Here is a 27,267-nt window from a genome sequence, read left to right on the forward strand (position 1 = left end):
TTGTGAAAAGGGGACTGACGTGGAACGTCCTCCATTATTTGGACAATCATTGTTATACCCACCACCATAAAATAATAAGTTTGTTATTATTTTATGGTGGTTTGTTTTCCGACGTTCCGCGTATCGACTATGACATCGACCGCCATGGTGATCTACGGAGTTAAGTAATATAGCGTCGATTCAAGTTTGCTCTCGAAACGACAGCATGCATACTCGAAGGGCAGGTCTACTGAGACTAGAGGTGTGCACGTGAGTAATATTTTACTCACGCTCACACACACTCACGACGGAAAAATCTTACTCACGCACACTCACGCACGATATTGTTTGGTAGGACTCACGCACACTCACGAAAAGAAAATTTGTATTCACGCACACTCACGCACGAAAATGTCGTGACTCACGAAAAATACCGTGACTCACGAAAAATATCGTGACTCACGAAAAATGTCGTGACTCACGAACAATTTTTTGAGTAATTTACCTTAGCGACGCGTCTGAAAACATGAGCATTATTAAAATCGAGAGCGTTATTACACTCTTAACATCCCAGGTGTCACTAAAATTGTAAATGAATTTAACTCTTAAGCGTTTTATGTTGGTGAGCAGGATTATTTTCGTGAGCGTAAATCTTTACTCACGCACACTCACTAAGATAATATTTTCGTGACTCACGCTCACGCACGACATTTTGGTTTGTTATTCACGCTCACGCACACTCACGCACAAAGCTCACCATCGTTCAATGAATACACAATCGTGGCGTTTCTAGACATCGAGTAACGTCCATCCGAGCTCGATATTAAATGGACTGGCAAATCTGAATGTTGATCCAGGTATACTTAGGCTGTTAGACGAACTTATAATGAAGAGACGTATTTCATCCACACTAGGACAAGCAAACATACGAAGGTATGTAAACAGAGACACTCCCTAGGAGGAGTTCTATCACTTCTTCCCTCCCTACGGATTACTGAGAAATAGGCGAAAGAGAAAGGTCTTGGTGTAGGGATCTATAAATCGAAAATCGATTATTCGAATTTTGACATGAGAATCTAAAAAAGTCGAAATCGAATATTAACATAAAAATAATCGCAAAATCGGTTTTAGGTTTGACTATTAAAAATAGAAAAATCTTTTAGTTTTGACTATTAAAAATAGATTTTAGATTTTGAACTATTTTTTTTAATTTTGACTATCAAAAATCAATTTTAATGTTTTATTCATTGGTTTCAATTAAATTGAGATGTACCTATATGTAAGGAAACGAGCACATATTTCTTAATTTTAATTTATAGACTTTTATTACCAATAAGAATAAAAATATCAAATTGGTGGAAATTAATTCATTGTGTCTTAAATTTCATTAAATTTTTAAGTGTAATTTTGGGGAAATAATGATAAATGATTCGTACAAGTTAAGAATTTTATATTGAACATTTTAAAACTATATTAAACGATAAAAAAAAAACAATAACATATTTGACTGGAACACTAATTTTTGGCATTTCCTACCAACTATTGTTGATAACACCATAGACAAAAAAATATAAAAAACATCGTTTGACAATTCACCATAATTTTGTTTATTTGCAGTGCGCAGTCATTCCACTCAATTGCGCAGTCAAGTGACTCAATTTCTTTTTGGAAAACGAGAATTAACGTACAAATCAGTCAATTTGCATTACAATAAAGCTGTGGATGTATAGAATTTTACATGTTTTCCCAATATTGGGTGTTTCATCAAAAGAACAAAGGAAAGAATACAAATTAAAGCCAAATTAAAAAATCGCTCAATTGTGGCGAAAAAGAGCCATCTACGGTGTGCAGACAAACTACAATGCTGTGAATTCACTTTCGTTGTCTATACCTCCCTTGGTCTACGATAACACTCACAAAAAGGCAAATGGATTTCATAAAATCTAATATTTTGTAGAATCTTTATTTCTTTGAAATTCGATTATAAAAAATCGAATATTCGAATTTTTATTGGTAAAAATAATCGATAATCGATTTTTGATTAAAAGTCCATAATCGAAAAATCGATTACTGGTTTGTACCAAAGATCCCTATTTTGGGGTAAATCCTGCAAAGACAGAACTAGTCTTGCACTGCAAAGATCGCAAAACTCCCATGGTTAAGCCCATACCCTTAGGGGTATTGAAATTCCTTTTGGTGAGTGTGCAAAATACTTGGCATTTTTTTGGACAGGAAGGTGAACTTAAATCTCAATATTGGAAAAAGGCGAGAAAATATTTGAATTTAGAAAAATGTTCCCTTTTTTCTTTCATTGCAATTTGCAGAATTTAATTAATACACTGTACTATTCTCTTTTCGTTGAACTAGGCAAATTGTTGTTACATATCATAAGAGTGTAGTAAAATACTAGCCTCAACTATGCCCGAGCGGCGCTGAGGCATAGAAACATATTTTGTATATAACATAATTATTATCTGAATGAATAGTAATATAAAACAAGTGAGTAAAGTAGAAAGTCGGGCCAACTATATCGTACCCTAAACCACCCCTACTGAATTAGTAAACATAAGAATTTGTGAGGTAACATTGATATAGGTTTAAGAGATAAACCGCATTTCCATATTTAAGAACATTAAGACCGTAGAGTTTTATAGCAGAAGTGTCTGATATTAAATATATACAGTATGTCAAGAAAGTCTTTTGACATTGCCAAATATTTCAAATTCTAGAAATAATTGAAATATTAAATATTTTATTAAATTTTTAATTCTGTGTACGTATGTATACTTTGCAAAATACATAATAAAATATTTTTTTAAAATTTCATTATATTTAATTTTGGAACATAACATAATTTTTATCCCATTGTCAAAACACTTTCTTGACAAACTGTATAGTTGTAGCTATAGTTGATTTTGCACCTACAGAGTTAGTATATAAATAATATTGAGTCCATTATTAAAAAAGACGAAATCGTTCAATAAATGTGGGTAATAAATTAGAATTCGTATAAATCGGGCAATATTATTACGTAAATTTTTCGTTCTTCTACTGTGCGGTCGTGTTTTCACATATCTCTCTTTTTATCGACATTTCAATTTCTACTCAAATTTAAAGTGTGTGACACCTACGTACTTAAATACATTCACACAGTGTTTCAACGTCTCGATTAGTAGAATTCAAGTGGTTGGTTTGCCTTTGAATTATAGAAAAGTTCAAAACAAAAGTATTTGGTGTTCACCTTTTGTTCCTGCATAGCTGTTGTTGCAGTTTGCTGTTAAAGAATTGTTGCTGTAAAACACCATTTGTTAGTTACGCCCTATTCTTCTCTTCAGTTGTTTTAGCTGTGTTGTTTTGTTCGTGTAAGACTTGATCTGTCATAAATTGCTACACTGTCATTTTCACCATCTCAGCTGTTACCAATATTAATTCACCATACCAATTGGTTGTTGAACAAACTAAGGATTTACTCATTAATTCACAACCCCACTAGGGATTAGTACCTAAATACCTACAATGACTTGTATGGTATGGCAAAATTGATAAGGAAAATGAGCCGATGGTGTCTTGTTGGCTATGTCTCTCCTTATACCACTCGAAATGTATTGGACTGACTGCACGTACGGTAGATCATCTTAATGAAGACAAGCGGCTTCGTTGGCGCTGTTCAAAACGCAACATTTATGATAACGGATTTTTTACATTTTTTAAAAATACAAAGTTGGCTTTTGAGTCTATAAGTGGCGAGCTTAATTCAGTCGTAGAGAAATTCCAAAATATAAAGAAATGTTGAACAACGCTCTATGCTTAGAGAAATTTCTAGACGCTTCTAAAAAAAGACTCTTCTAGAAAAAGACTCTTCTAGAAAAAGAAAACATCTGATGCAAACGATGATACTACACCAAAATGTACCACAACACCTGGCACATCACGCAATTTGTTACCATCTATTTCTATACAAGACCGGTTAATACATCTTACCAATCAAACAATCTCGCTATTACCAGAGGAAATCCTGCAAACTCATCACCATCTATTACAAATACGTTTAATTCTCCATCTGGTACCCCTGATATTAATGCGATGAATCAACTAAAAGTAATTGCTCCTATGAAAACTATATTTATATCGCGATTTGCTGATGAAACCTAGTCCGAGGATATTTCAACATATATTAAATGGAAACTAAAGAATGAAATTGATTTAGAAGTACATAAATTTAAATTTGCTGCGAAGCGTAGATCAGTATCCTTTAAAGTTATTGTTCCAGAGGAATTTTTTGATTATATAGTTCATCCTGAGTTTTGGCTTCCAAAGGCCGTTGTTCATGAGTATATTTTCAGAGAAAATCCAAAAAATGATATGGCTCGCAGTAGTGAATTGGCAAAAAAACTAGTTTCGCCTTCAACAGTAAGGGAAATTTCGCTTTTGTATCAGAATGTTAGAGGCCTAAACACTAAACTTACTTGCCTTTATGCAAATAGTTTTTCAATTAACTATGATATAATAATCTTTACGGAAACTGGGTTAAAAAATAATGTCTTCAATTCAGAAATCCCTTGTTCAAATTACAATATTTTTAGATGTGATTGCATTTGTATTTCTAAAAAACAGGTGGTGGAGTACTTATAGCAGTTTTATCCGCATTTCCTTCTGAGCAAATTTGCTTGCAAAATATTTTTAATAGTGAATTCTTAGCCGTAAAAGTTAAATTAAACAAGTATATACGGCCGTAAGTTCGGCCAGGCCGAAGCTTATGTACCCTCCATCATGGATTGCGTAGAAACTTCCTCTAAACACTGCCATCCAGAATCGAATTACTTAAGTTGCGGTAACGCTTGCCGATGGCAAGGTATCTTAAAACCTCCTAACACCATCTTCTAAATTGATGTAAGTCCATACGTGGTATATATTAAATCAAAAAGATCGATCCAATACGTATATAATTCAGTTTGACAAAGTAGACATAAAATTTTGACAAAATTTTCTACAGAAATAAAATTTTCACAAAATTTTCTATAGAAATGAAAATTTTGACAAAATTTTCTATAGAAAGAAAATTTTGACAAAATTTTCTACAGAAATAAAATTTTAACAAAATTTTCTATAGAAATAAACTTTTGACAAAATTTTCTATAGAAATAAAATCTTGGTAGATTATTTTTGGCTCGAGTGGCAACCATGATTATGAACCGAATAAAGTTTGAACAAAATCTTCTGTAGAAATAAAATTTTGACAATGATGAAAATTTTATTATGAACCGAATAAAATTTTAACAAAACTTTCTCTAGAAATAAAATTTTGACAAAATTTTCTCTAGAAATAAAATTTTGGTAGATTATTTTTGGCTCTAGTGGCAACCATGATTATGAACCGATATGGACCAATTTTTGTGTGATTGGACCAATTTTGGTATGGTTGTTAGCGACCATATACTAACACCACGTTCCTAATTTGAACCGGATCGGATGAATTTTGCTCCTCCAAGAGGCTCCGGATGTCAAATCTGGAGAACGTTTTATATGGGGGCTATATATAATGGATAGATATGGACCAATTCTGCCACGGTTGTTAAAGATCATATACTAACACCATGTTCCAAATTACAACCGGATTGGATGAAATTTGCTTCTCTTGGAGACTTCGCAAGCCAAATCTGGGGATCGGTTTATATGGGGGCTATATATAATTATGAACCGATGTGGACCAATTTTTGCATGGTTGTTAGAGACCATATAGCAATATCATGTACCAAATTTCAGGCGCATCGGGTGAAATTGGCTTCTCTTTGAGGCTCCGCAACCCAAATCTGGGGACCGGTTTATATGGGCGCTATATATAATTATGGACCGATGTGAACCAATATATGGGGGCTATATATAATTATGGACCGATATGGACCAATTTTGCACGGTTGTTAGAGACCATATGCCAACACCATGTACCAAATTTCAGCTGGATCGGATGAAATTTGCTTCTCTTTTAGGCTCCGCAAGCCAAATCTGGGGATCGGTTTATATGGGGGCTATATATAATTATGAACCGATGTGGACCAATTTTTGCATGGTTGTTAGAGACCATATGCCAACACCATATACCAAATTTCAGCCGAATCGGATGAAATATGCGTCTGTTAGAGGCTCCACAATCCAAATCTGAGGGTCCGTTTATATGGGGGCTATACGTAAAAGTGGACCGATGTGGCCCATTTTCAATACCATCCGACCTACATCGATAACAACCACTTGTGCCAAGTTTCAAGTCGATAGCTTGTTTCGTTCGGAAGTTAGCGTGATTTCAACAGACGGACGGACGGACGGACATGCTTAGATCGACTCAGAATTTCACCACGACCCAGAATATATATACTTTATGGGGTCTTAGAGCAATATTTCGATGTGTTACAAACGGAATGACAAAGTTAATATACCCCCATCCTATGATGGAGGGTATAAAAAGTTTTTTATATTTATTACGTGTTCATATATTCCTCCCGATTCTCCTCCCACTACATACGATAGTCATGTTTCAGCAATTTCTTTAGTTTTTTCGTCATCGAAACGGTCTGATTTTCTTCTTACTTTTGGGGATTTTAACTTACCATCAATTTGTGGGAACATTCTACGGATTCCAATATTCTAGACCCTGTACCTTCTAATGAGATAGTAATGGACAGACTTAAGCCTTTGTTGAACTTTGGTCTATTTCAAGTAAATAAAGTCTTGAATATAAAAAAAAAAAACTTTTAGATCTGATCTTTGTTAATCATCCTTCTGAAATATGTACCAGTTCTTCTTCACCTTAAGTATTGCCAGAAGACAAATATAATCCAACTTGTATCACACAGATCTCTCTTCCAATTCAATCTCGAACTGCTAAAACTTCCTTTAGCAAGAGGCAATATTGTTTTCATAGAGCTTATTACGGGAAATTAAACGACCTATTAGCCTTGGTGTAGTATGGGAGGAAATTTTAATTTCAAATGATTTAGAAATCTTAGTAGAAAAGTTTTATGATGTTTTATTTTCTGTTTTTCTAAATCAATCCATTTGATTAGATCATTTACATCTTCAGACCCCCCGTGGAATAATCAAATGCTTTCTGGGATGAAAAATAGGAAGAATAATTTATTTAAGAAATACAAAAAAATCTGGCTTCTGATTCGATTTCTCTGTTTATGTTAGTATGAGATCTCGCTACAACATTGAGAATAGATACCTTTACCGGAGGTATAGGGATTCCATGAAAGAGAAGGTTAGACATAATTCAAAATCGTTTTTCAAATTTGAAAATTCAAAGCGGAGAACAAACTCATTGCCGAATTATCTTAAGAAGGGGTCTATTGTGGCTGAGAATGATACCGATATTGTGCGCGTTGACCAATTTCTTGATCTACACCCTCAAAGTATTTTTCCATCCAAATTCAATAATGTTGTTTTGTAAAAAACTATATTTTATTATGTGAACATATAATATGTTTGGAGGCATTTTGGACCCAAAAATATTATATGCTGAGAAGAATTTTCTCCCAAAGAATATTGTGCTAAATTTTTTTTCTGCCTAATTGTATATTGCCTCACATTTTTTCACTTCCATGAGTTTTTTTTAGTTCTTAGCACCTTTTTCTGTAATACAAACATTGTAGAAGAAATTATTAAATTTTATAATTTTTTTTCTTTCAATTTTACCTTTTGCCGGACGGGGATTCGAACAGCGGACCACACAGTTTGTAAGCCAGCACACTAACCACTGGGAGCCACCGTGGTGCAATGGTTAGCATGCCCGCCTTGCATACACAAGGTCGTGGGTTCGATTCCTGCTACGACCGAACACCAAGAAATTTTTCAGCGGTGGATTATCCCACCTCAGTAATGCTGGTGACATTTCTGAGGGTTTCAAAGCTTCTCTAAGTGGTTTCACTGGAATGTGGAACGCCGTTCGGACTCGGCTATAAAAAGGAGGTCCCTTGTCATTGAGCTTAACATGGAATCGGGCAGTACTCAGTGATAAGAGAGAAGTTCACCACTGTGGTATCACAATGGACTGAATAGTCTAAGTGAGCCTGATACATCGGGCTGCCACATAACCTAACCTAACCACTGGGCTACGTAGCTGTTATGGTCATCAAGAGATAATTATCGTTATAAGTTATATTATATAGCATAGCTTGCGGCGCCCACGAGCCGATGCAAACATAACGTTGTTTAACAACATAATATTGTTAAACATACATTTGTTGGAAGCGTGGAGCAGATGTTGGTCGTCCGCCTTGCGTGACAGGGGTCCTGGGTTCGATCCCTGCTTCGACCAACACCATTTTTTTTTAATATATTTTTTAACATATATTCCAGATTCGTTCGGAAGTTCCCGAAAAGGTGTTCAGCATTACATACTATTATATTAAATTTTTACTACGAAATTGTAAAGTGTGTTTTATAAAAGACTTACAGTCAGAAAAGAAAAATGCTTGATATAAACGAAATGGACTGAGTTCAAATCAAATATTATTTTTTTATTGCAAAAATAAAAATTGTGTAACAAATAAAGGTTTTTGTATACAAGTTTAAAATTTTCGAAGAAATTCAAAAACTCTTACAAAAGAAGAACGTGAATTCGAGTATATAAAAATATTTTTCCATCGAATCCTAAGGTTAACGATAACCATTCAAAAGCACATTATATTTAAATTCTAAACAGTAATTTTACAACAGCACATAAATTTATTTTGGTGTGAACAATTATTTGCTAGCATGTAACACCATTAATTTAGAAATACAAATAAATATGAATTTTTATTAACGAATAATTTTGTACTTAATTTAATTCTTAAGGCCGGTATAAATTGGTATTATCGCGTTAAAATGGCCATGTTTACCCTTTTACTTTTCATTAATAATTTCTTTAACAGAAAATAAACTTATTCAATTGTTGCTTTGGATCTTTCCCCACCGTGTTATAATACAATTTACCTGAAAAAGTTGTAATGTAATTCTGGTTTTGCCGCTAAAATGAGAAATAATTTTAGCGGCAAAACTCGAACTCAATGCCCGCTTTTATTTTCGAAAAAATCCGTCAACTCCTCTTGGACTACTCATTAATAAAGAGGATATGTTTTTCAATACTTTATTTTAAAGAGTTTTTTACTTGAAACATAGCATAATTTCTACTGGAAGTCTTGTTTTTAACGGACATTTTATAGCATGTGAAAAAAAGCTGAAAAAGCGAAACATTGAAATGTTCTTCGTAGAGTCAAGTACACAAAACCCCATTTAAAAGAGAATTGTGTCTTAAAAGCAGCCTTACTTGTATTCTCCGCTTCTTTGGTTCGGAATCAATACCAAAATTGTTAAAGTGGAGACACAATCTTTGGAACCGGACATGCTTTTTGTTCAGTGTATACTGCCCTTTCGTTAGTTTTCATGAAGATCACTTTAATTACCTTTGTTTGAATATTTTGACTTACTCGTCCTACATTCCGATTTGTTTTGACGAAAAAAAATTGTGCCCGTAATGCGAAAATGATAAACAAAACTCATGCTCCTTTTTTCAAATATATTTTATCTTGGATGCGAATGAATTTTCTCTCCGAATACTCATTATAATATTTTACTTAAGCATATACAATTTTTGGCGAAGTCTTATATCACAACATATATATGTTTACTCATAATATGTAAATTTATACTTGTTTATATTCACACGTAGTATTTTTCCTATATTTAATGAAATTTTCTTTGTGTATATATATTTGTAATGCGCCAATTGGTTACTTTCATTATTTTACTTCCAGCATACACTTTGTCTCTCTTTGTAAACACATATATGTTTATGGGCTATTTCTAAATTAATATATGTTTGCATCCAAGCATATTATATTTACAAACATTTTATGTCCCAAACATAATATGTTCTAACATATTAACATATATGTCCCAAACATATTATGCTAGTTTATGAACATTATATGTTTGCACTCACAAATATTGTGTTTAAAATTTTGAGTTCCAAACATATAATGTTTATACCCAAACATATGAAAAACAGTCTTTTTCGTCCGTGTAGGTATACTACTGGATGTAGGATTGAACTTTAAGCAACATATTTCGATGATGATAAACAAAGCGTGTAGTTCCCTTGGTTTTATGAAAAGATGGGCTAAGGAATTTTCTGATCATTTTACTACGAAAAAATTATATATCTCTCTTGCTCGAAGTACGCTAGAATATGGTTCCGTTGTTTGGGACCCTGTTTATAATATTTATTCGAATAAAATAGAATCAGTTCAGAAACAGTTTCTTCTCTTTTGTCTGCGGAGCAATGGCTGGACTTATCACAATATCTCCTCTTATAAAGATAGGCTTGCCCTCGTTAAACTACCTACATTGAGCAGTCGAAGAAAAATGTTAAATTTGACCTTTATTACACCCTCAAAAAAAATCGCTTCTTTAACATATGTTCCAAACATATTTTGCAGGAAGCACATATATTATTGGATACTGGCGAAACATTAATATGTTTGTTTTATGTGAACATATTATATGTTTGGAAGCATTTTGAGCCCAAAAATATTATATGCTTGGAAGAATTTTTCCCAAAGACGATTGTGCTCATTGCCTAACATACTTGTAATTTTCGCTTCCACGAAATATTTTAGTTCTTGGCACCTTTTTCTGTAATACAAATAATGTTGAAGAAATTATTCACTTTTATATATTTTTTAAATTTTACCTTTCGCCTGCACGGAGAATCGAACCGAGAACCATACAGTTTGTAAGCCAACACACTATCCACTGGGCTACGTAGCTGTTATGGTCACCAGCAGATAATTATCGTTATAAGTTACATTTATATAGCATAGTTTGCAGCGCCCACGAGCCCATGCAAACATAACATTGTTTAACAGAAACATACATTTGTTTGCCACGTGGAGCAGTGGTTAGCATGTCTGCCTTGCATGCAAAGGGTCGTGGGTTTAATCCCTGCTCCGACCGAACACTTTTCTTTTTTTAATTTACACATTTATATTTATACTATATTAAATTTTTATAATGAAACTTCGAAATGTGGGTTATTAAAGATTTATAGTCAGTAACAGTGCTTGATATAAACGAAATTGATAAAATATTATGTTTTTATTGCAAAAATAACAATTTTGTAACAAAAAACTGTTTTTGGTACAAAACTTTAAAATTTGTAAGGAATTCAAAGAAGAACGTGGAGTCGAGTATAAACATACATATATAATTTTATAATATAAACATACATTTATTTAGGCGTGAACAGTTTTTTACTAGCATTTAACACCATCGCTCTAAAATACCTTTTATTTTTCTTTAAAAATTCATAAATAAAAAATTCATAAAAATAAACTTTTTAAATTGTTTTAGCTGCAAAACTCGAACTTAATGCCCGCTTTTATATTTGAAGGTGTCCGTAAACTCCTCGTGGACTACTTATTAATAAAGAGGAACTAAACTTTGTTTTTATACATTTTACTGTGTAATTTTTCACTATTTCCTCCTTATTTCATTTTACTGTCCCAACTCTAAAAAGAGTATAGTGCCCTTTCGTTATTTTTATGAAGACCCCTGATTTCTTTTAACGAACCAAGGAAAAAATTGTGTCCATAATGCCAAAATGATAAACAACACATGTCCACATATACATAAAATGCTGCTCTCAAGGTGAAAACATATGCTGTTTGTTTTTCACATGTCTATTCTCTTGGTTCCGAATGTCTATTCTTTTTATTCAAATTAAATAATATTTAGACTTAAGCATATCAAATTTTTGGCCTTATCATGAAACAGTTTTCCGAAACAACATACAAGCGGTTTCACAGAAATTGTTCTCTTTTGATTCTTTCACTGTGTTATGTTGATATCTTTCGTCAACTCTCCCGGTTTCCATCTTTATTTCTTTCTCTATACTCTCTCTGTCGCTTTGAATAAAATATCACAACATATGTATGTTTAGTCGAAATTTGTAAATTTATATATGTTTGCATTCACACATATGATTTTTATGAAACATTCATGTCCCAAACATAATATATTCTAACATATTAACATAGATGTCCCAAACATTTAGTGTCAGTTTAGGAACATTACATGTTTGCACTTAAATATATTGTGTTTTAAAATTGTGCCCGAAACACATTTTGTTTATATCGGAACATATGAAAAACATATTTTTCTAAGAGTGTATGAACATTTTAAAGGGTACAATTATCTCGGAATTCATTTTAAGTCGTATGAATTTCAATGTTCCAATAAGACCAACCAGAAACTTTACATTATTGGCAATTCAATACTTTCAGAGGGACTATGCTAATCATGACTCTCTTCGTCATATCTTTGACGATTTCAACAAGTACTACGACCTTTTTGAAAGTAGATGCTATTTAAAGCGTAAAATTATACTAAATTTGAATGAATGAATTATGTAATCCAAAAATCTAGAATTTGTAAATATGTATCCATAGCGTTTATATATTGTAGTCTGTAAGGATATTGTAATCTATAGACTATAGAATAATAAAAAATAAAAAAAGAGTTACATGTTGGTCTAAATACGATCGGATACGAGTAATACACTTGGGAAAATCGAGCGATGTGTATATATGGGAGCTATATATAGGTTAGGTTAGGTTAGGTTATGTGGCAGCCCGATGTATCAGGCTCACTTAGACCATTCAGTCCATTGTGATACCACAGTGGTGAACTTCTCTCTTATCACTGAGTGCTGCCCGATTCCATGTTAAGCTCAATGACAAGGGACCTCCTTTTTATAGCCGAGTCCGAACGGCGTTCCACATTCCAGTGGAACCACTTAGAGAAGCTTTGAAACCCTCAGAAATGTCACCAGCATTACTGAGGTGGGATAATCCACCGCTGAAAAACTTTTTGGTGTTCGGTCGTAGCAGGAATCGAACCCACGACCTTGTGTATGCAAGGCGGGCATGCTAACCATTGCACCACGGTGGCTCCGAGCTATATATAAGTCTGAACTGATTTGAATGATATTTGGCAGGTTTGGTTGATACCACAGAAGGTTACTCTATGCTAAATTTGAGGAAGATTGGTTTGTCGAAACTTTTAAACTTTTATATAATTTATTGATTTCTATACTCTTGATATTAACTTCTTATTGAATCCACCCATTTTCTGAAATACAAATATCAGAATAATCTATTGCTCCATATATTCCTAAAGTTTTTACTTTCTGGTGGAAAGTTTTTCCCAGATTAGTTCATGAGGACCTTTCTATAGTGTAATCCTTCTAAGTTGTACTAGGACGCGTCCTTTGGAATGAGTCTAAGATGTGTTCTAAAGTGTAAATTTACACCGTCAATGACAAATCCATGTTAAAATGACCGGTACTTTCCATACGTTTTGACCAGAACTAGGACTGGTCCATATACACCAGAGACTAGTTCTGCACCGGTCCTGGGGTTGATCCATTTCCCGTAGGGTATATATAGCTAAATCTGGACCGATTTCGATGATTTTTTGCACATATAGTAAATACCACAGAAAATTAGATTTGGCCAACTTTGATTAAGATCGGTTGATAAATAAGGGACTTATGGCCAAATTTGGGAAAATCTGGCGATACATATATATGGGAAATTTTGAAATTGAAATTTTGCACACTTAAAGGGTGGCACTGTGGCAAATTTGATGACAATCGGTAAATAAGTAAATAAGCGTAATATGACCCCTTTTGTCGATATCGGGCGATACATATATATGGGAGCTATATCTAAATTTCCGATCCGATTTTTTCCAAATTCAAAAAAAAAAAAAAAAAGACATATACCAAATTTCATCAAAATCGGTTAATAATTGCGACCGGAATCCTACGAACAACAAATACATGGACAGACGGAGGGCTAGATCGCCTCAGGAGGTGATTCTGAGTCGATCGGTATATATTTTATGGAGTCTAAAATCAATATTTCTGGTAGGCACATTTTTTGGAAGATCAAAGTTATTATACCCTGACCACTATGTGATTTAGGGTATAAAAAGCTAAAGTACTCGTGCACAAAGGCGATAGGAAAAAAGTGGGGACTTAAACCGAAAATTGTGCATTGGCTAAACACGGCAGTGGTTAGATCTATAATGCTATATGGTGTTGTAGTCTGGTGGCCGGCACTTCAGCAGCCGACAAGTTTCGACAAACTTCAGCGTATGGCGTGCTTGTGTATCTCAGGCGCATTCAATAAGACAGGAACAAATTCTCTTAATGTCATGCTGCATCTGTTTTCTTTAGACATTTTGGCCAAAAAGTCAACTGCAACAACGGCTGTGCGGTTTAGAGAGCTATCCCTGTGGTCGGAGAAAATGTACGGTTACAGTTCGGTCCTCACAATAATACCAGATGTGCCAAACGTAGTGGATTGCACTTTGACGAAACCACTTTTCGACAAAAAGTTTGAAACTCTAATTCTCAACAGTGAGGCGTGATGCACACCGACCCTGGGAAATAAACGATATATATTTTCTACACTGATGGCTCAAAATTGGATGGTTTCGGAGTATATTCTAAAGATCTGGAACTTCGAATTGCGAAACGATTACCTAATCACTGTAGTGTTTTTCAGATTGAAATATTATCAATAAGAGAGGTGGCGAATTGGATGAGAAGAAATGTTCCAAAAAAAGTTGGCATTGTATATACACAGACAGTCAACCTGCAATAAAATCCTTTGACCAAATCTCTCAACGAGATGGCGGAGCACTACAATATTCACCCAATATGGGTGCCTGGCCATAGGAACATACCGGGGAACTTCGAAGCGGATGAGGAACTACCTTACATATTCCAGGGGAACTAGAATCAGTTGGTATGCCTCTGCTCTTACTGCGTGGGAAGGCTGTTATAATGGCAAATGTTCGATGGGAGAATTGCAAGGGTTGTAATGACACAAAGCAAATATGGCCCCATTTAAACTTAAGCTGCACACTAGATATGCTAATGTTCTTAAGACAGTGTTGCCAGGTTAGGGGGTTTCCCACCAAATTTAGGGGTTTTTCACGTTAGGGGGATTTTTGGGGGTAAAAAAATATTTTTGACCTTATATAGTGGAGCAATTCTCAAGCAAATTCGGAACAATTGTGGCATGAATTATGAGAAAAAAGATGCTATTTTGCTAAAAGAATATCCTAAATACAAGCAAGTATGCAATAGCATTATTTTCGTTATCTTTTTTAAACGCTTCTGTTGAAAGGGCATTTTCAATATTTGACACAATTAAAAACAATCGTATTTTAACTTAGCAGCTGAAAGCGTATTAAAAGTAAGCCTGCTTTTTTAATTGATATACATTTTGTATTATTACATCCAAAGAAAAAATAATTTCCTCAGGGAGCAAGATTTATTTTTTATTTACTTCAAAAGAAATTTCTCAGAAAAGAAAACTTCTTTCTTCTTTCTTCTTTCAGTATACTTGTATTAATTTAATTTTAAAGTGTATCACTACAGGATTTTTCACGAAATTTGGGAACCCTCTTTGTACTTATTACATTCGTAAATTTTTTGGGGGTTTTTGAAAAAGCCTAGAATTTAGGGATTTTTTCTTAAGATTTGGGGGCAATACTGTCTCAAGACGTCAGATATCACTCCTGATATCTACTGTATGAGCTGTCATGATGCGGAGTAAAAAATAATCAATTAAACACCTCTTGCATGAGTGTCCTGCATTTTGTGTAAAGCTCAAGCGAATTTTAGGGGCATACAGCTTTAGATTACTGACGGACCTGGAAAATGTTAACTTAAACAGTCTGCTAATGTTTTTGGAACAATCTGGTTGGTTCAACAGAGGAAAATAATCGAGAAGGTTCAACTAGAAGTGCCCATATATAACATAATAGGTACTTTTAGTCAATGTGGTATCACAATGGACTGAATAGTCTAAGTGAGCCTGAAACTTTAACCTAACCTAACATAGTGCTGCTAGATATCATTTCATAGATTTGCCCTTATGAGGCTTGTGACAACTACAAGGAGAAGAGCTCCCTCCAACCATTGGTTTTGTTCCTACGAAGCAATCAACCATACAGCCATCGTTCGTCCCAGCGCTTCAGTAAATAATATTCCTCACTATTCAAAGTTGCTCATATAAGGCCGAACAGTTGGGGACACAAGTAATCTTCAAGAACTAAAAAAGTCAAATCGGTTATAAAAAATTGGTTTAATTTGTTTCCTATTGGCACATGGGAACATCGTGAACCAAATTTCAGCCGGTACAAATGAATCGGCTAGAGATCGGTTTATATGGAGTGTACATATAATTATAGACCAATTTTGTAATGGTTGTTAGAGGTTATATACTAAAATAACGTGTCATCCGATCGTACCAGCCGGACATCGCTTGCTTGATACCTTATGGGGTCTGAGACCAATATTTCTATATGTTACAAATGGAATGACAAAGTTAATATACCCCCATCCTATGGTAAACGGTATAAATATAGTAAACTGACATTACATACACACAAAAATATTTTGTATCTTCAATCACTAAATTAATTGATGCAATTAATTTTTTAATTGAAATGTCTGCAATCACAGAAATGATGGTATCAATTAAAAATTAATTGAAAGTAAATTAAAAAATTTATTGATACTATTAATTTTTGTGTTTTTGGCGTTTCTTTCAATTAAAAAAATTGTCGAATCAATTAAATTTTTAATTGTATATTTTTTTGAAACTCAATTAAGACTTTAATTAGAAAATTTTTCGTTATACTTTTTTCTGTATACATAGACAATTTCAATAAGAGCTCAACGAATAAACGAGAGCTCTGGTGCTTCACTCAAACATTTCAAAACTCCATCCTTTCCACCATTGGTTGAGTTCCATTACTTCTCTCTATAAATCATTTAAATATTTTTGCAACAAATAGAATTGATTGAATTCCAAACCATGAAAAATCTATAGAATAAACTAAGAGACAAGACTCACCAATCGCCAAAAGTACTACCAGGAGTATGTAAATGCCATCCATTATGGAGCTGGGTGATATGGATGTCTTTCGCTCCGTAATATTTCAACTGTTGAGATGCTTTCAGGTTTGAGTCGAATGTGATTTGTAGCTTAAGGTATTGAGAAGAGTTAAATATTTTCGAATTCACTTCTTCACTGTTTCAGGCAAGCAATTTGCCTGATTTAAGGTCTTTTGTTTTCTTTTCTTGTCCTTTTTTGGCCAATGCTCTTTAGTTTTTATTTAATTCAGCGTATTTTGGTGAATTGAGTCTGCTGCTTGTTGAGAATTATTAAAGTTTTTATGTCTCGTTTACGTCCACAATAACGATGGAGGTGGAAGGGATTGCTCCAGCAAAGGACGAAGCAGTATCATTTCGGTTCACGTTGTTGGTAAATTGTGGTTAAGCTACGCGTTTGTCCGGAAATCTTGTGTTCAGGTCTTCTTCGCTTTTTATTTCTTTCGTTTTTGGTTGTGTGAAAACAAAGCGGAAATGCGTGAAATATGGCATTAGTGTGAGATATATTTTCCCGGAAACCCGTTAAAAAGCTTTTCCCCTTAACTCGTGGTTTCCTTGGCACACGTTACATTGCTTACGGACCTCTTCTCGAGGCAGCAATGTGATTCACTGGATTGGATTTTGGATTAACAATTCGTTGGTTTGAAGGCCCAAAGACTAGAAGCAGCAGCAATGATGGGCGGGGTGGGGCAATCGTAAGCGTATCTATGATAAATGTGATGTATAATCATATTTTGCACTGAAACCAGTTCGCTTCGAATCCTTTTGGATTTGTTGTCGTTGTCGTCTTTGTTGTTGGGTTGGTGTTTTTCTTTTTTTTTTGTTTTTTGTTGGATTTTCGTCTCTTACGAATTCAGTTCAGTTTATATATGTATGGTATATATTTTCACAACATTCGTTTTCACTGACACTTTTCATTTCTTTTCCGCTGGTTGTTGCATGAGATGTGTTAAATTTCATTTTCCTTGATTTCCATCTTGTGTGAGCCACTTTCTGCGAGAAATACAAAAAACGACAAAAAATAAATACAAAAGCGGAGAAAAATGAAAACCATGAAGAGAAAGAAAATAAACTTTATTTTTCTTCTTGTTATTGTAGTTTTTCAATTATGAAATGCATGAAACCCCGGGAGGGGGTTCATTGTCAGTGCATAAAGAATGGATGTTTGATAGGTGTATGTGAAGCGCCATATATGAATGCACTGAGTCATATCTGCACATATTCCAACAAGGATACCAATTTAGTGATTTTGCCTTTAGCCCAAAACTTTTTATCTAAGCAAGCTGCAGAGAGAAAGAGGAGTTTAGAACAGGTTTCCATATAAAACAAACATATCTATAAATTTTTATAAACTAAGCAATTAAGCCATTAAATGAAATAACAAAAATCATGACAAACTACAAACCAAAAGCCAAGATTAAAAGAGTCTGATATTTAAAAAAAAATACTAAAAGTTTATTGAAACCAGTTCAAGACCTAAAATGAAACTGTTTGAAATTGTCAAAATTTTCAATAGTTTTTTTGTTGTTCCGTTCGAAATATTTGCCTCAGATCCAGAAGTGTTCTGATTCGATCTTGTGATGCCCTCCCGTCTATATCTAAGAGAGGTTCTGTTAGAAAATATCGCATTAATAAACTATATCCTTCACAGAATTTTTCGAACGATAAATAATAAGATAGGCCTTCTGAAAAAACAAAATCCAAATGTGAACTCTTCCAAAGAGTAGGGCCGGAGAAAGTCCCCTTACTGGAAATGCTACTTTTTCACCCAATGGTTTCCACACAGTTGTTCTTTTAAACAAATCGGACAATTTGTTTTTTTTTTCTTTTTGTAGGTGTAAAATTGTCTGCCTATTAAGTTCGCGTTATTGCATTGAAATTGTAATTTTCTTAAATAACTCATTTTAAAGAAAATAAACTAATTCAGCTGCTGCTGATACTAAATTACCCATCAAGTTATAATAACATTTGCAAAAACAAAAAAAAGTTATAATGTTATTCGGCATTTACAGATTTATTCTTGATTTTAACGGCTAAACTCGAACTTAATACCCGCCTTTGACAAAACTTTAAGTAGAGAGTGTTTCCTTCCTACTCATTTTTTTAAGCTTTGTACTGTATTCACGTCGGTGGACCTTCCGCAAAATTTTCTCTCAATTTTGAGAGAGGTTTATCAAGGAGAGGTACCAACATCTCAGCAAATTAAGGTTTCTATTTCATTTGCACACAAAACAAGTAAGTAAAGTCTAAAGTCGGGCGCGGCCGACTATAGTATTCCCTTCACCACTATGTATACCGAAATTTTTGGTACCATTTTAACTCCTTCAAATTTGTTGGGAGGTATATAAGGGTTTATATTCCCATATACAAATATTTAATATAAAAAAATTAATAAATGAGGTCACTATGGTCAAAAATAAGGTTAATACGGACATAGGTTTTAAAATCGAGCGGTAAATATATATGGGAGCTATATCTAAATCTGAACCGATTTGGATGATATTTTGCACGTTTTGTTGATACCACAGCAGGTTACCTCGCGCTAAGTTTGAATAAGACACATATATGGCAGCTATAGTTAAATCTGAACCGATTTCGATGATTTTTTTTTTTTGCTCATATAGTAAGTACACTGAAAAAAAAGCATACTCGGTTCCAAAGATTTTGCCTTTACTTTAAAAAATTTGGTATTGATTCCGAGCCAAAGAAGCGGAGAATACAAGTAAGGATACTTTTAAGACACAATTCTCTTTTAAATTTAGGTTTTGTGTACTTGCTTCTAGGAAGCAAATTTTAATTTTTCGCTTTCTCAGCTTTTTTTCTTCATATGCTATCAAAGTCCTTTAAAAACGAGTTAACGGCAACTTTATTTTCCAAATTAGGACTCGACTTCCAGTAGAAATTATGCTATGTTTGAAGTAAAAAATTTCTTTAAAATAAAGTCTTGAAAAACATGTCCTATATTTGAACGATTTTTTGCTTTGTAGTCAAGATGCAAAAAGACAACACATTTAAGACAATTTTATTAAATTTAAAGAATTTTTCTGAATTATTAAAGTCAAGTTGACCTTAGCCTATAAATTTTTTCTTTCATGTTAAGATACCCATTTTTAAGTCCACTCACTTAATTATAAGGACAATACGACTTTATTGAAAAGTTGATCGACTTTTGGACAAGGAGAATAACTTTATTTTAGAGAAATGCGTCTTCTATGCTAAGCAAAATTTGTATTCGTATTTTAAAGACACGAAATCTTTGACCTCACGACAATATTTTTTTCAGTGTACTATAGAAAATTAGATTTGGGTAACTTTGAGTATGATCAGTTGATAAATAAAGGATTTATGGCCAAATTTGGGAACATCTGGCAATACATATGTTATATATGGGAGCTTTATCTAAATCTAAACCGATTTCGATGAAGGTTTGCACATGTACTGTAAGTAATCTGCTATAAGTAATCTACCATGTACTGTGTGGTAAATTAGCTTACTTTGTGCCAAATTTGACGCCGGATGGTTGGTAAATGAGCTCAATCTGACAACATATATCGAAATCGGGCGATACATATATATGGGAGCTATATCTAAATTTGATTCAAAATTCAACAGCGTTTGTCCTTGTACCCATAAAACGCGATATACCAAATTTCATCAAAATCAGTTAATAATTGCGACCGGAATCCTGCGAACAACAAATACATGGGCAGACGACCAGACGGACGGACGGACACCAAGGGCTAGATCGACTCAGGAGGTGATTCCGAGTCGAACGGTGTATATTCTATAGGGTCTAAAATCAATATTTCTGGTAGGCACATATTTTAGCAGATCAAAGTTTTTATACCCTTACCACTATGTGGTTTATGGTATAAAAACGAAATATAAATTTTGCCCATTTCACATTTTATTTTTATAAACTTTTTCGCTCCGACAAGGGGTTTGTTGGCACCAAAACAGAACGCCTTGGTACACTCAGCCACAAACGCCATTAAACGCAAAGAGTGGAAACGTCAATTCAAATATGTGTTATGTGATCGTAATAGGACACCAAGGCATAACATTCTAACTACTTCTCTAGATGTTCTTTATTTGTATGAATGAAAAAATAAAGAACACAGAATCAAATCTCACCAGCGGTATTTTTTTCTTTTATCAAATATTTTTGTATTTTGTTATATAGTAAATGGCAAAACCTTCGCAAAAGGACTTGTATGGAAGAGAAAAAGTCAACAAGCACAGATTCTAATACCCGCGGGGATGAAATTTTTATACCCACCACCATATGATGGTGACGGGGGTATAATAAGTTTGTCATTCCGTTTGTAACACATCGAAATATCGATTTACGACTATATAAAGTATATATATTCTTGATCAGGGAGAAATTCTAAGACGATATAACGACGTCCGTCTGTCTGTCTGACTGTCTGTCTGTCTGTTGTAATCACGCTACAGTCTTCAATAATAAAGCAATCGTGCTGAAAATTTGCACAAACTCGTCTTTTGTATGCTGGCAGGTCAAGTTCGAAGATGGGCTATATCGGTGAAGATTTTGATATAGTCCTCATATAAACCGACCTCCCGATTTGGGGTCTTGGGCTTATAGAAATCGTAGTTGTTATCCAATTTGCCTGAAATTTGAAATGTAGAGGTATTTTTTGACCATAAAGTGGTGTGCCAAAAATGGTGAGTATCGGTCCATGTTTTGGTATAGCCCCCATATAGACCGATCTCCCGATTTTATTTCTTGGGCTTATAGAAACCGCAGTTTTTATTCAATTTACCTGAAATTGGAAATCTAGAGGTATTGTAGGACCAAAAATACGTGGACCAAAAATTGTGAGTATCGGTTCATATTTTGGTATAGCCCCCATATAGACCGATATCTCGATTTTATTTCTTGGGCTTATAGAAACCGCAGTTTTTATCCAATTTACCTGAAATTGGAAATCGAGAGGTACTTTAGAACCGTAAAGAGGTGTGCCGAAAAGTCCGTATCGTCTTGGGTTTATGAATCCGTAGCTTATATACAATTTGTCTGAAATTGGAAATTTATAGGTATTTTGGGACCATAAAGCGGTGTGCCACAAATGGTGCGTATAGGTCCATGTTTTGGTATAGCCCCCATATAGACCGATATCCCGATTTTACTTCTTGGGCTTCTAGATTCCGAAGTTTTTATTCAATTTGCCTGAAATTGGAAATCTAGAGGTATTTTCGGGCCATAAAGAGGTGTGCCGAAAACGGTGAGTATCGGTCCATATTCTAGTATAGCCCCCATAAGAACGATCTCCCGATTTAACTCCTTGGGTTTCTAAAAACCATAGTTTTTATCCGATTTGCCTGGAATTGTAAATATTCTGGTATTTTAGGCTCACAAAAACGTGTATAGGATTAAGTTTTTATCGGTCCATTTGGTAATGCCTCCATATAGACCGACTTCACTTCTTGAGGGTATAGAAGACGCACTGATCATGAAAATTGCTTGAAACTCAATGTAAAATTTCCAGATTTTACTTCTCGGGTGAAAATCTACAGATTTAAGATTTCAAATCAAGACGTTATTTTATAATTTTCTTGCACACTTACAAGAGATGTTAAAGATTCCTCTAAAACCCAAACAAAAATGGTTCTTATAAATCCAGAATCTGATATAGTCCTCATAGGTGAAATCTTTAAATTTATCTTCGGGAAGTGTCCTCAAGCCCTCCTGAAAATTCAAAGGAAACCCTAATATTTGGTTCATGGTTCATTGGAACTTACTGCTGTCTATACTTGTTAATTTTATTTTCATTATTGTTTTAGTTTTTGATGAGTTTCTTTTCTTTTTTGCGTCATTTAATGGTCCCCATCGGAGATCTTAAGCTAAACGGATTATATACGAGAATTTTCAAAACAACGGGCAAACCCTCGCCGACGAGATATCATAAAATGAGGTATCCTATTTTCACCACATGATCACCCTTTACGTTCTCAAAAAATTTCATGGAAATCAGATCAGCTTACCGGAACATACAAACAAATTCGGATTTTATATACAGATTCGATTGTGGATAGCAGTCTTTGTATGGTGGATCGTACATGTTAGGTTATGTTAGGTTAGGTGGCAGTCCGATGCATCAGGCTCACTTAGACTATTCAGTCCACTGTGATACAACATTGGTGAACTCCTGTATGTACTTTTTGAATTAAAAATAATGTCTTCAGAAATCCAGGTCGTAAAAGATATGTTTTACAACGGAAAATATGAAAAAATACTTTTTTATTTTTATAGAAATTAGCTCCTACGTCAGAAGACTTAAATCTGTAATAATTATGATTTAACTATTTAAAAATTATGCACGCAAATATTTCTTTCATGCTTCTATTTGTGTCTCGTCGTTTCGATTATTTTTCCCCTCTCGAAGTTTCTTAATTTGTTACCGTGATTTTTTGAAAATTGCTACTAAGTGCACAGAAATAGTTTTACATTCCGCACCCACCTCCACTCACAAATCGTCTTTTATTATATTCTTCCAACTCTCCCATTGAATTCATATATTATCGTTTTGAAAATATGTGTATGAGTACGCGAGTAAACATGCATAGTTAACATAGGAATGCATGCATTTAGACTTTTGCTTGATGCAGACACTTTTTGGTCCTAAAAGATTTACGAAGCTGATGCATGGAAAGCAGCTAAAGAGAAGTGGATTCTGTAAGAAAACATGAATCATTTTTCAATGCCCTTCCTATTGCCAGTTGTGTTTCCAGAGGATTGAGCAGGATTACGTTGGCAATCCTAGTATACAGTACATTAAGACCCATTTAGAGAGACTGGGCCACCAAAAGGGATTACAGCCCACCCCTAAAGGATTCATTCTAGCGTTAAGCCAGCGATGTTGTGTGAATGAAATCAACATGGAATTGGTAGTAATACCTACTCCAGGAAATGCTTTATTTGCAAATTAAAATTAGCAGGTAGTTGGAACCAAAACAAGTTTGAAGAATTAAAACTGCAAAACAAAAAATGTGAAATGGATCAAAAGTGCTAAAGATGTTAACTAAACTAAATCAAACCCAAACAAATGTATATAGACATGTAAGCACACGTAAAAAAAAATATTTTTTGTTTTGTCCCACAAATGAAATATTACAGCAAGTAGGTTACGTTGGGATATATGGTAGCAGCCCCTTATTTTAGACAAACCAATGCATATTTCAATGGCAAGATACCTCCCTCTTATAGCCGAATCGAGCAGAGCGTCACATTACGGTGAAACCACTTCGAGAAGATTTGAAACATTCGCTAGCATTACTGAGAGGAATTCGCCGCTTAAATTTTTTGGTGCACACTGGAATTGAACTTATGACACTTTATTATACACAAAGTGTCATGAGAGACGCACATACTAACCATTGCACCAACAAATAGATTTACACTCCATATTTATATATGGTTAATTTCATTACAATAGTGTGGATAATTTGTAGCTTTAGTAGAACATACATCGCGAGATTGTCTTATAAATTCAACCTGACCATTAATATTCAAACTTTATGTGGTTTGGAAATCGATAGTTCGATGTGTTACAAACCGAATTTCACGAAACGAAATTTCGATCCAAATTCGTTTTTGATACTCGCTGGGTAAAAATGTTCCCCATTTTTATACACACCACCATACAATGGTGATGGGGTTATAATAAGTTTGTTATTCCGGTTGTAACACATCGAACTATCGATTTCCGACTATAGAAAGTATATATATTCTTGATCAGGGAGAAATTCTAAGACGATATAATCATATATTGTCTACCTGTTGTAAACACTGTTTTTTTTTTTTTTTTTTTTTTTTAATTCAAATTTATTAATGCCTTCTATCACTATTTTGATATTTACATTATTCTGGGTGTTAATTCTATAATATATCTTTACCATGGTGCTCACCCATTGGTGAGCCCACATTTACCTAATTACGGATTCAAATTAATTTATTAATTTAGTAAAACAAAGTAGATGTAAATTTTTAAACGAGATCTTGTGGCGCTCTTCTTCGAAGCCGTGTAAAAGTTGCCGGATTTGCCATCAGGCCAGCTGCAAGAGAATTTGGGTGTGTTTCTATTCTTAATTTGTAGTTTTGTAATTGGTGTACTATTTCTTCCTCAACTGTTTTCATATTCAGTTCCTCTAGTAGTCGCTTGTTCGATATGTATTGAGGTGCTCCTGATATTTTTCGCAGAGTTTTTGTCTGAAATTGTTCCAGTATTTTTATTGTAGTATTTGAAGCAGTTCCCCATAATTGGATTCCATACGTCCAAACAGGTTTTATGATACATTTGTATATAAGCAATCTATTTTCAAATGAAATTTTTGATGCCGGTCCAATAAGAAACTGCATCTTATTGACCTGTATATCGAGAGCTTTCCTTTTTGTTTTAATGTGGGTAGTCCATTTCAGTTTTTTGTCTAAATGTAAACCAAGGTATTTCACATCATCCTTCATAGGAAGTTCTATTTGATTCATGTAAACTGGGGGACAATTTCCGTGATTCAGTGTGAATGTTACATGGGTAGATTTTGATTCATTTGCTTTAATGCGCCAGCATTTTAACCACATCGACAGTTCATTCAAATAGTTTTGCAGCAAATTGCTTGCAACAGTACAGTTTTTATTTGTGGCTAAGACAGCTGTGTCGTCAGCAAATGTTCCAATAACAGCAGTTTCTGTTTGGGGAAGGTCGGCTGTAAACAGAAGGTATAAGATCGGGCCCATTACACTACCCTGGGGGACACCAGCTCTTATATGTTTCAAGTCACTCATTTCACCAGATTCATGAACATAAAACAGTCTATTTTCTAGGTATGATTTAATAAATAGGAAGTAATTTATTGGAAGAAATCTCTTAATTTTGTACAACAGGCCATCATGCCAAACTTTATCAAAAGCCTGAGAAATATCTAGAAATGCCGAGGTGCAATAGCTTTTAGATTCAAAAGCTGAATTGATTGTCTCGACCAAGCGATGTATTTGTTCTATGGTTCCATGTTTTCTCCTGAAACCAAATTGGTGATTCGGAATAATGTGTTCAGTTTCAATAATAGGCATTAACCTGCTAATAAAAAGTGTTTCGAGTAGTTTGGATAGTATGGGTAGTAGACTTATTGGACGATACGATTTTACTTGATCTACCGGTTTTCCGGGTTTTTGTATCATTATAATTTGTGCGACTTTCCACTGTGGAGGGATAAAATTACGAGTTAAACAAGCATTAAAGATGAAAGTGATGCAGTCTATGCCTTCAGTGGGTAGTTCTTTTAATATTTTTGGAGTGATTAAATCATATCCTGGTGCTTTACCAGATTTTAAGGTCTTTATTGCTTGTAGAACTTCTTTTTTGGTGAATTTCTTAATAGGTAAATCAAGTTGGTGTGTTTCAGATAGGTAAGATTGAATATAGTATGGCGTTTCCTCCGTACTATTAGGAGAAAACACATCATATAAGTGATTGGCAAAAGTCATTGCTTTTTCTAAATTACTTTTGGTCCAGGAATTGTCAGGCTTACGGATGGGATAATTTGTTTTGGGTTGGTTTTTTATATTTCTAGTGATTTTCCATAAAGAAAAATCTGTCGCCATTGTTGGACCTAGGTTAGTAATTTCTTGTTCAATCTTTTTATCATTTAAATTTTTCAGTAATTGTTTAAGTTCGAAACTTGCTTTATTCAGTATACGTTTATCTTCGGGTAGTCTTGTTCGTTTCCATCGTTTTTTTGCCTTTCTCTTTTCCGATAGTTTTCTTAACACAGAATTAGAGGCTTTTGGAGGGTTTTCAAAACTGTTCCTTGGTGTGGAATTCCATGATGCGTTTTGAATAACACTTATAAGGTGCTCTACGCCTCCTGTTATGTCATTTTCTGTTTTCAGTGGTATATTTTTGTTTATGGTATTACTAACTAGGTAACGAAAATTGTCCCAATTTGTTTTCTTATTGTGAAGTTTGCATTTCTGATACTCTTTGTGTTTCTGAGAATACAAGGTTAGGAAAACCGGTGAATGATCAGATGACAAGTCATGAGTTGATACACATGTTTCAGAACCCAGTGGAATACCTTTTGAGACACAGAAATCAATAAGATCTGGAGACTTGTTTAGGTCAGAGGGCCAGTAAGTCGGGGAATCAGGTGATATGGTCCTTAAATTGAGCTCCTTTATAGCCCAATATAGCTGTCTTCCTTTTGGTGTTGTTAGGCGAGACCCCCACTGAGTATGCTTGGCATTGTAATCTCCGCAT

At 34.2% G+C, this 27,267-nt stretch overlaps 1 protein-coding gene across 1 annotated transcript in view; it reads right to left on the reverse strand.

Annotated features, from left to right (window-relative positions):
• beat-Vc (beaten path Vc) overlaps positions 1–27,267 on the reverse strand; it is a 633,967-nt gene that overhangs the window by 519,371 nt on the left and 87,329 nt on the right. The window contains exon 2 of the mRNA XM_075291125.1: positions 16,953–17,983. Within this exon, the coding sequence (XP_075147240.1) occupies positions 16,953–16,995 (43 nt within the window). The 5' untranslated portion in view covers positions 16,996–17,983. The remainder of the gene's footprint in view (positions 1–16,952; positions 17,984–27,267) is intronic.

The sequence above is a fragment of the Haematobia irritans genome, chromosome 1, assembly GCF_050003625.1.
Source record: "Haematobia irritans isolate KBUSLIRL chromosome 1, ASM5000362v1, whole genome shotgun sequence".
Classification (NCBI taxonomy): Eukaryota; Metazoa; Arthropoda; class Insecta; order Diptera; family Muscidae; genus Haematobia; species Haematobia irritans.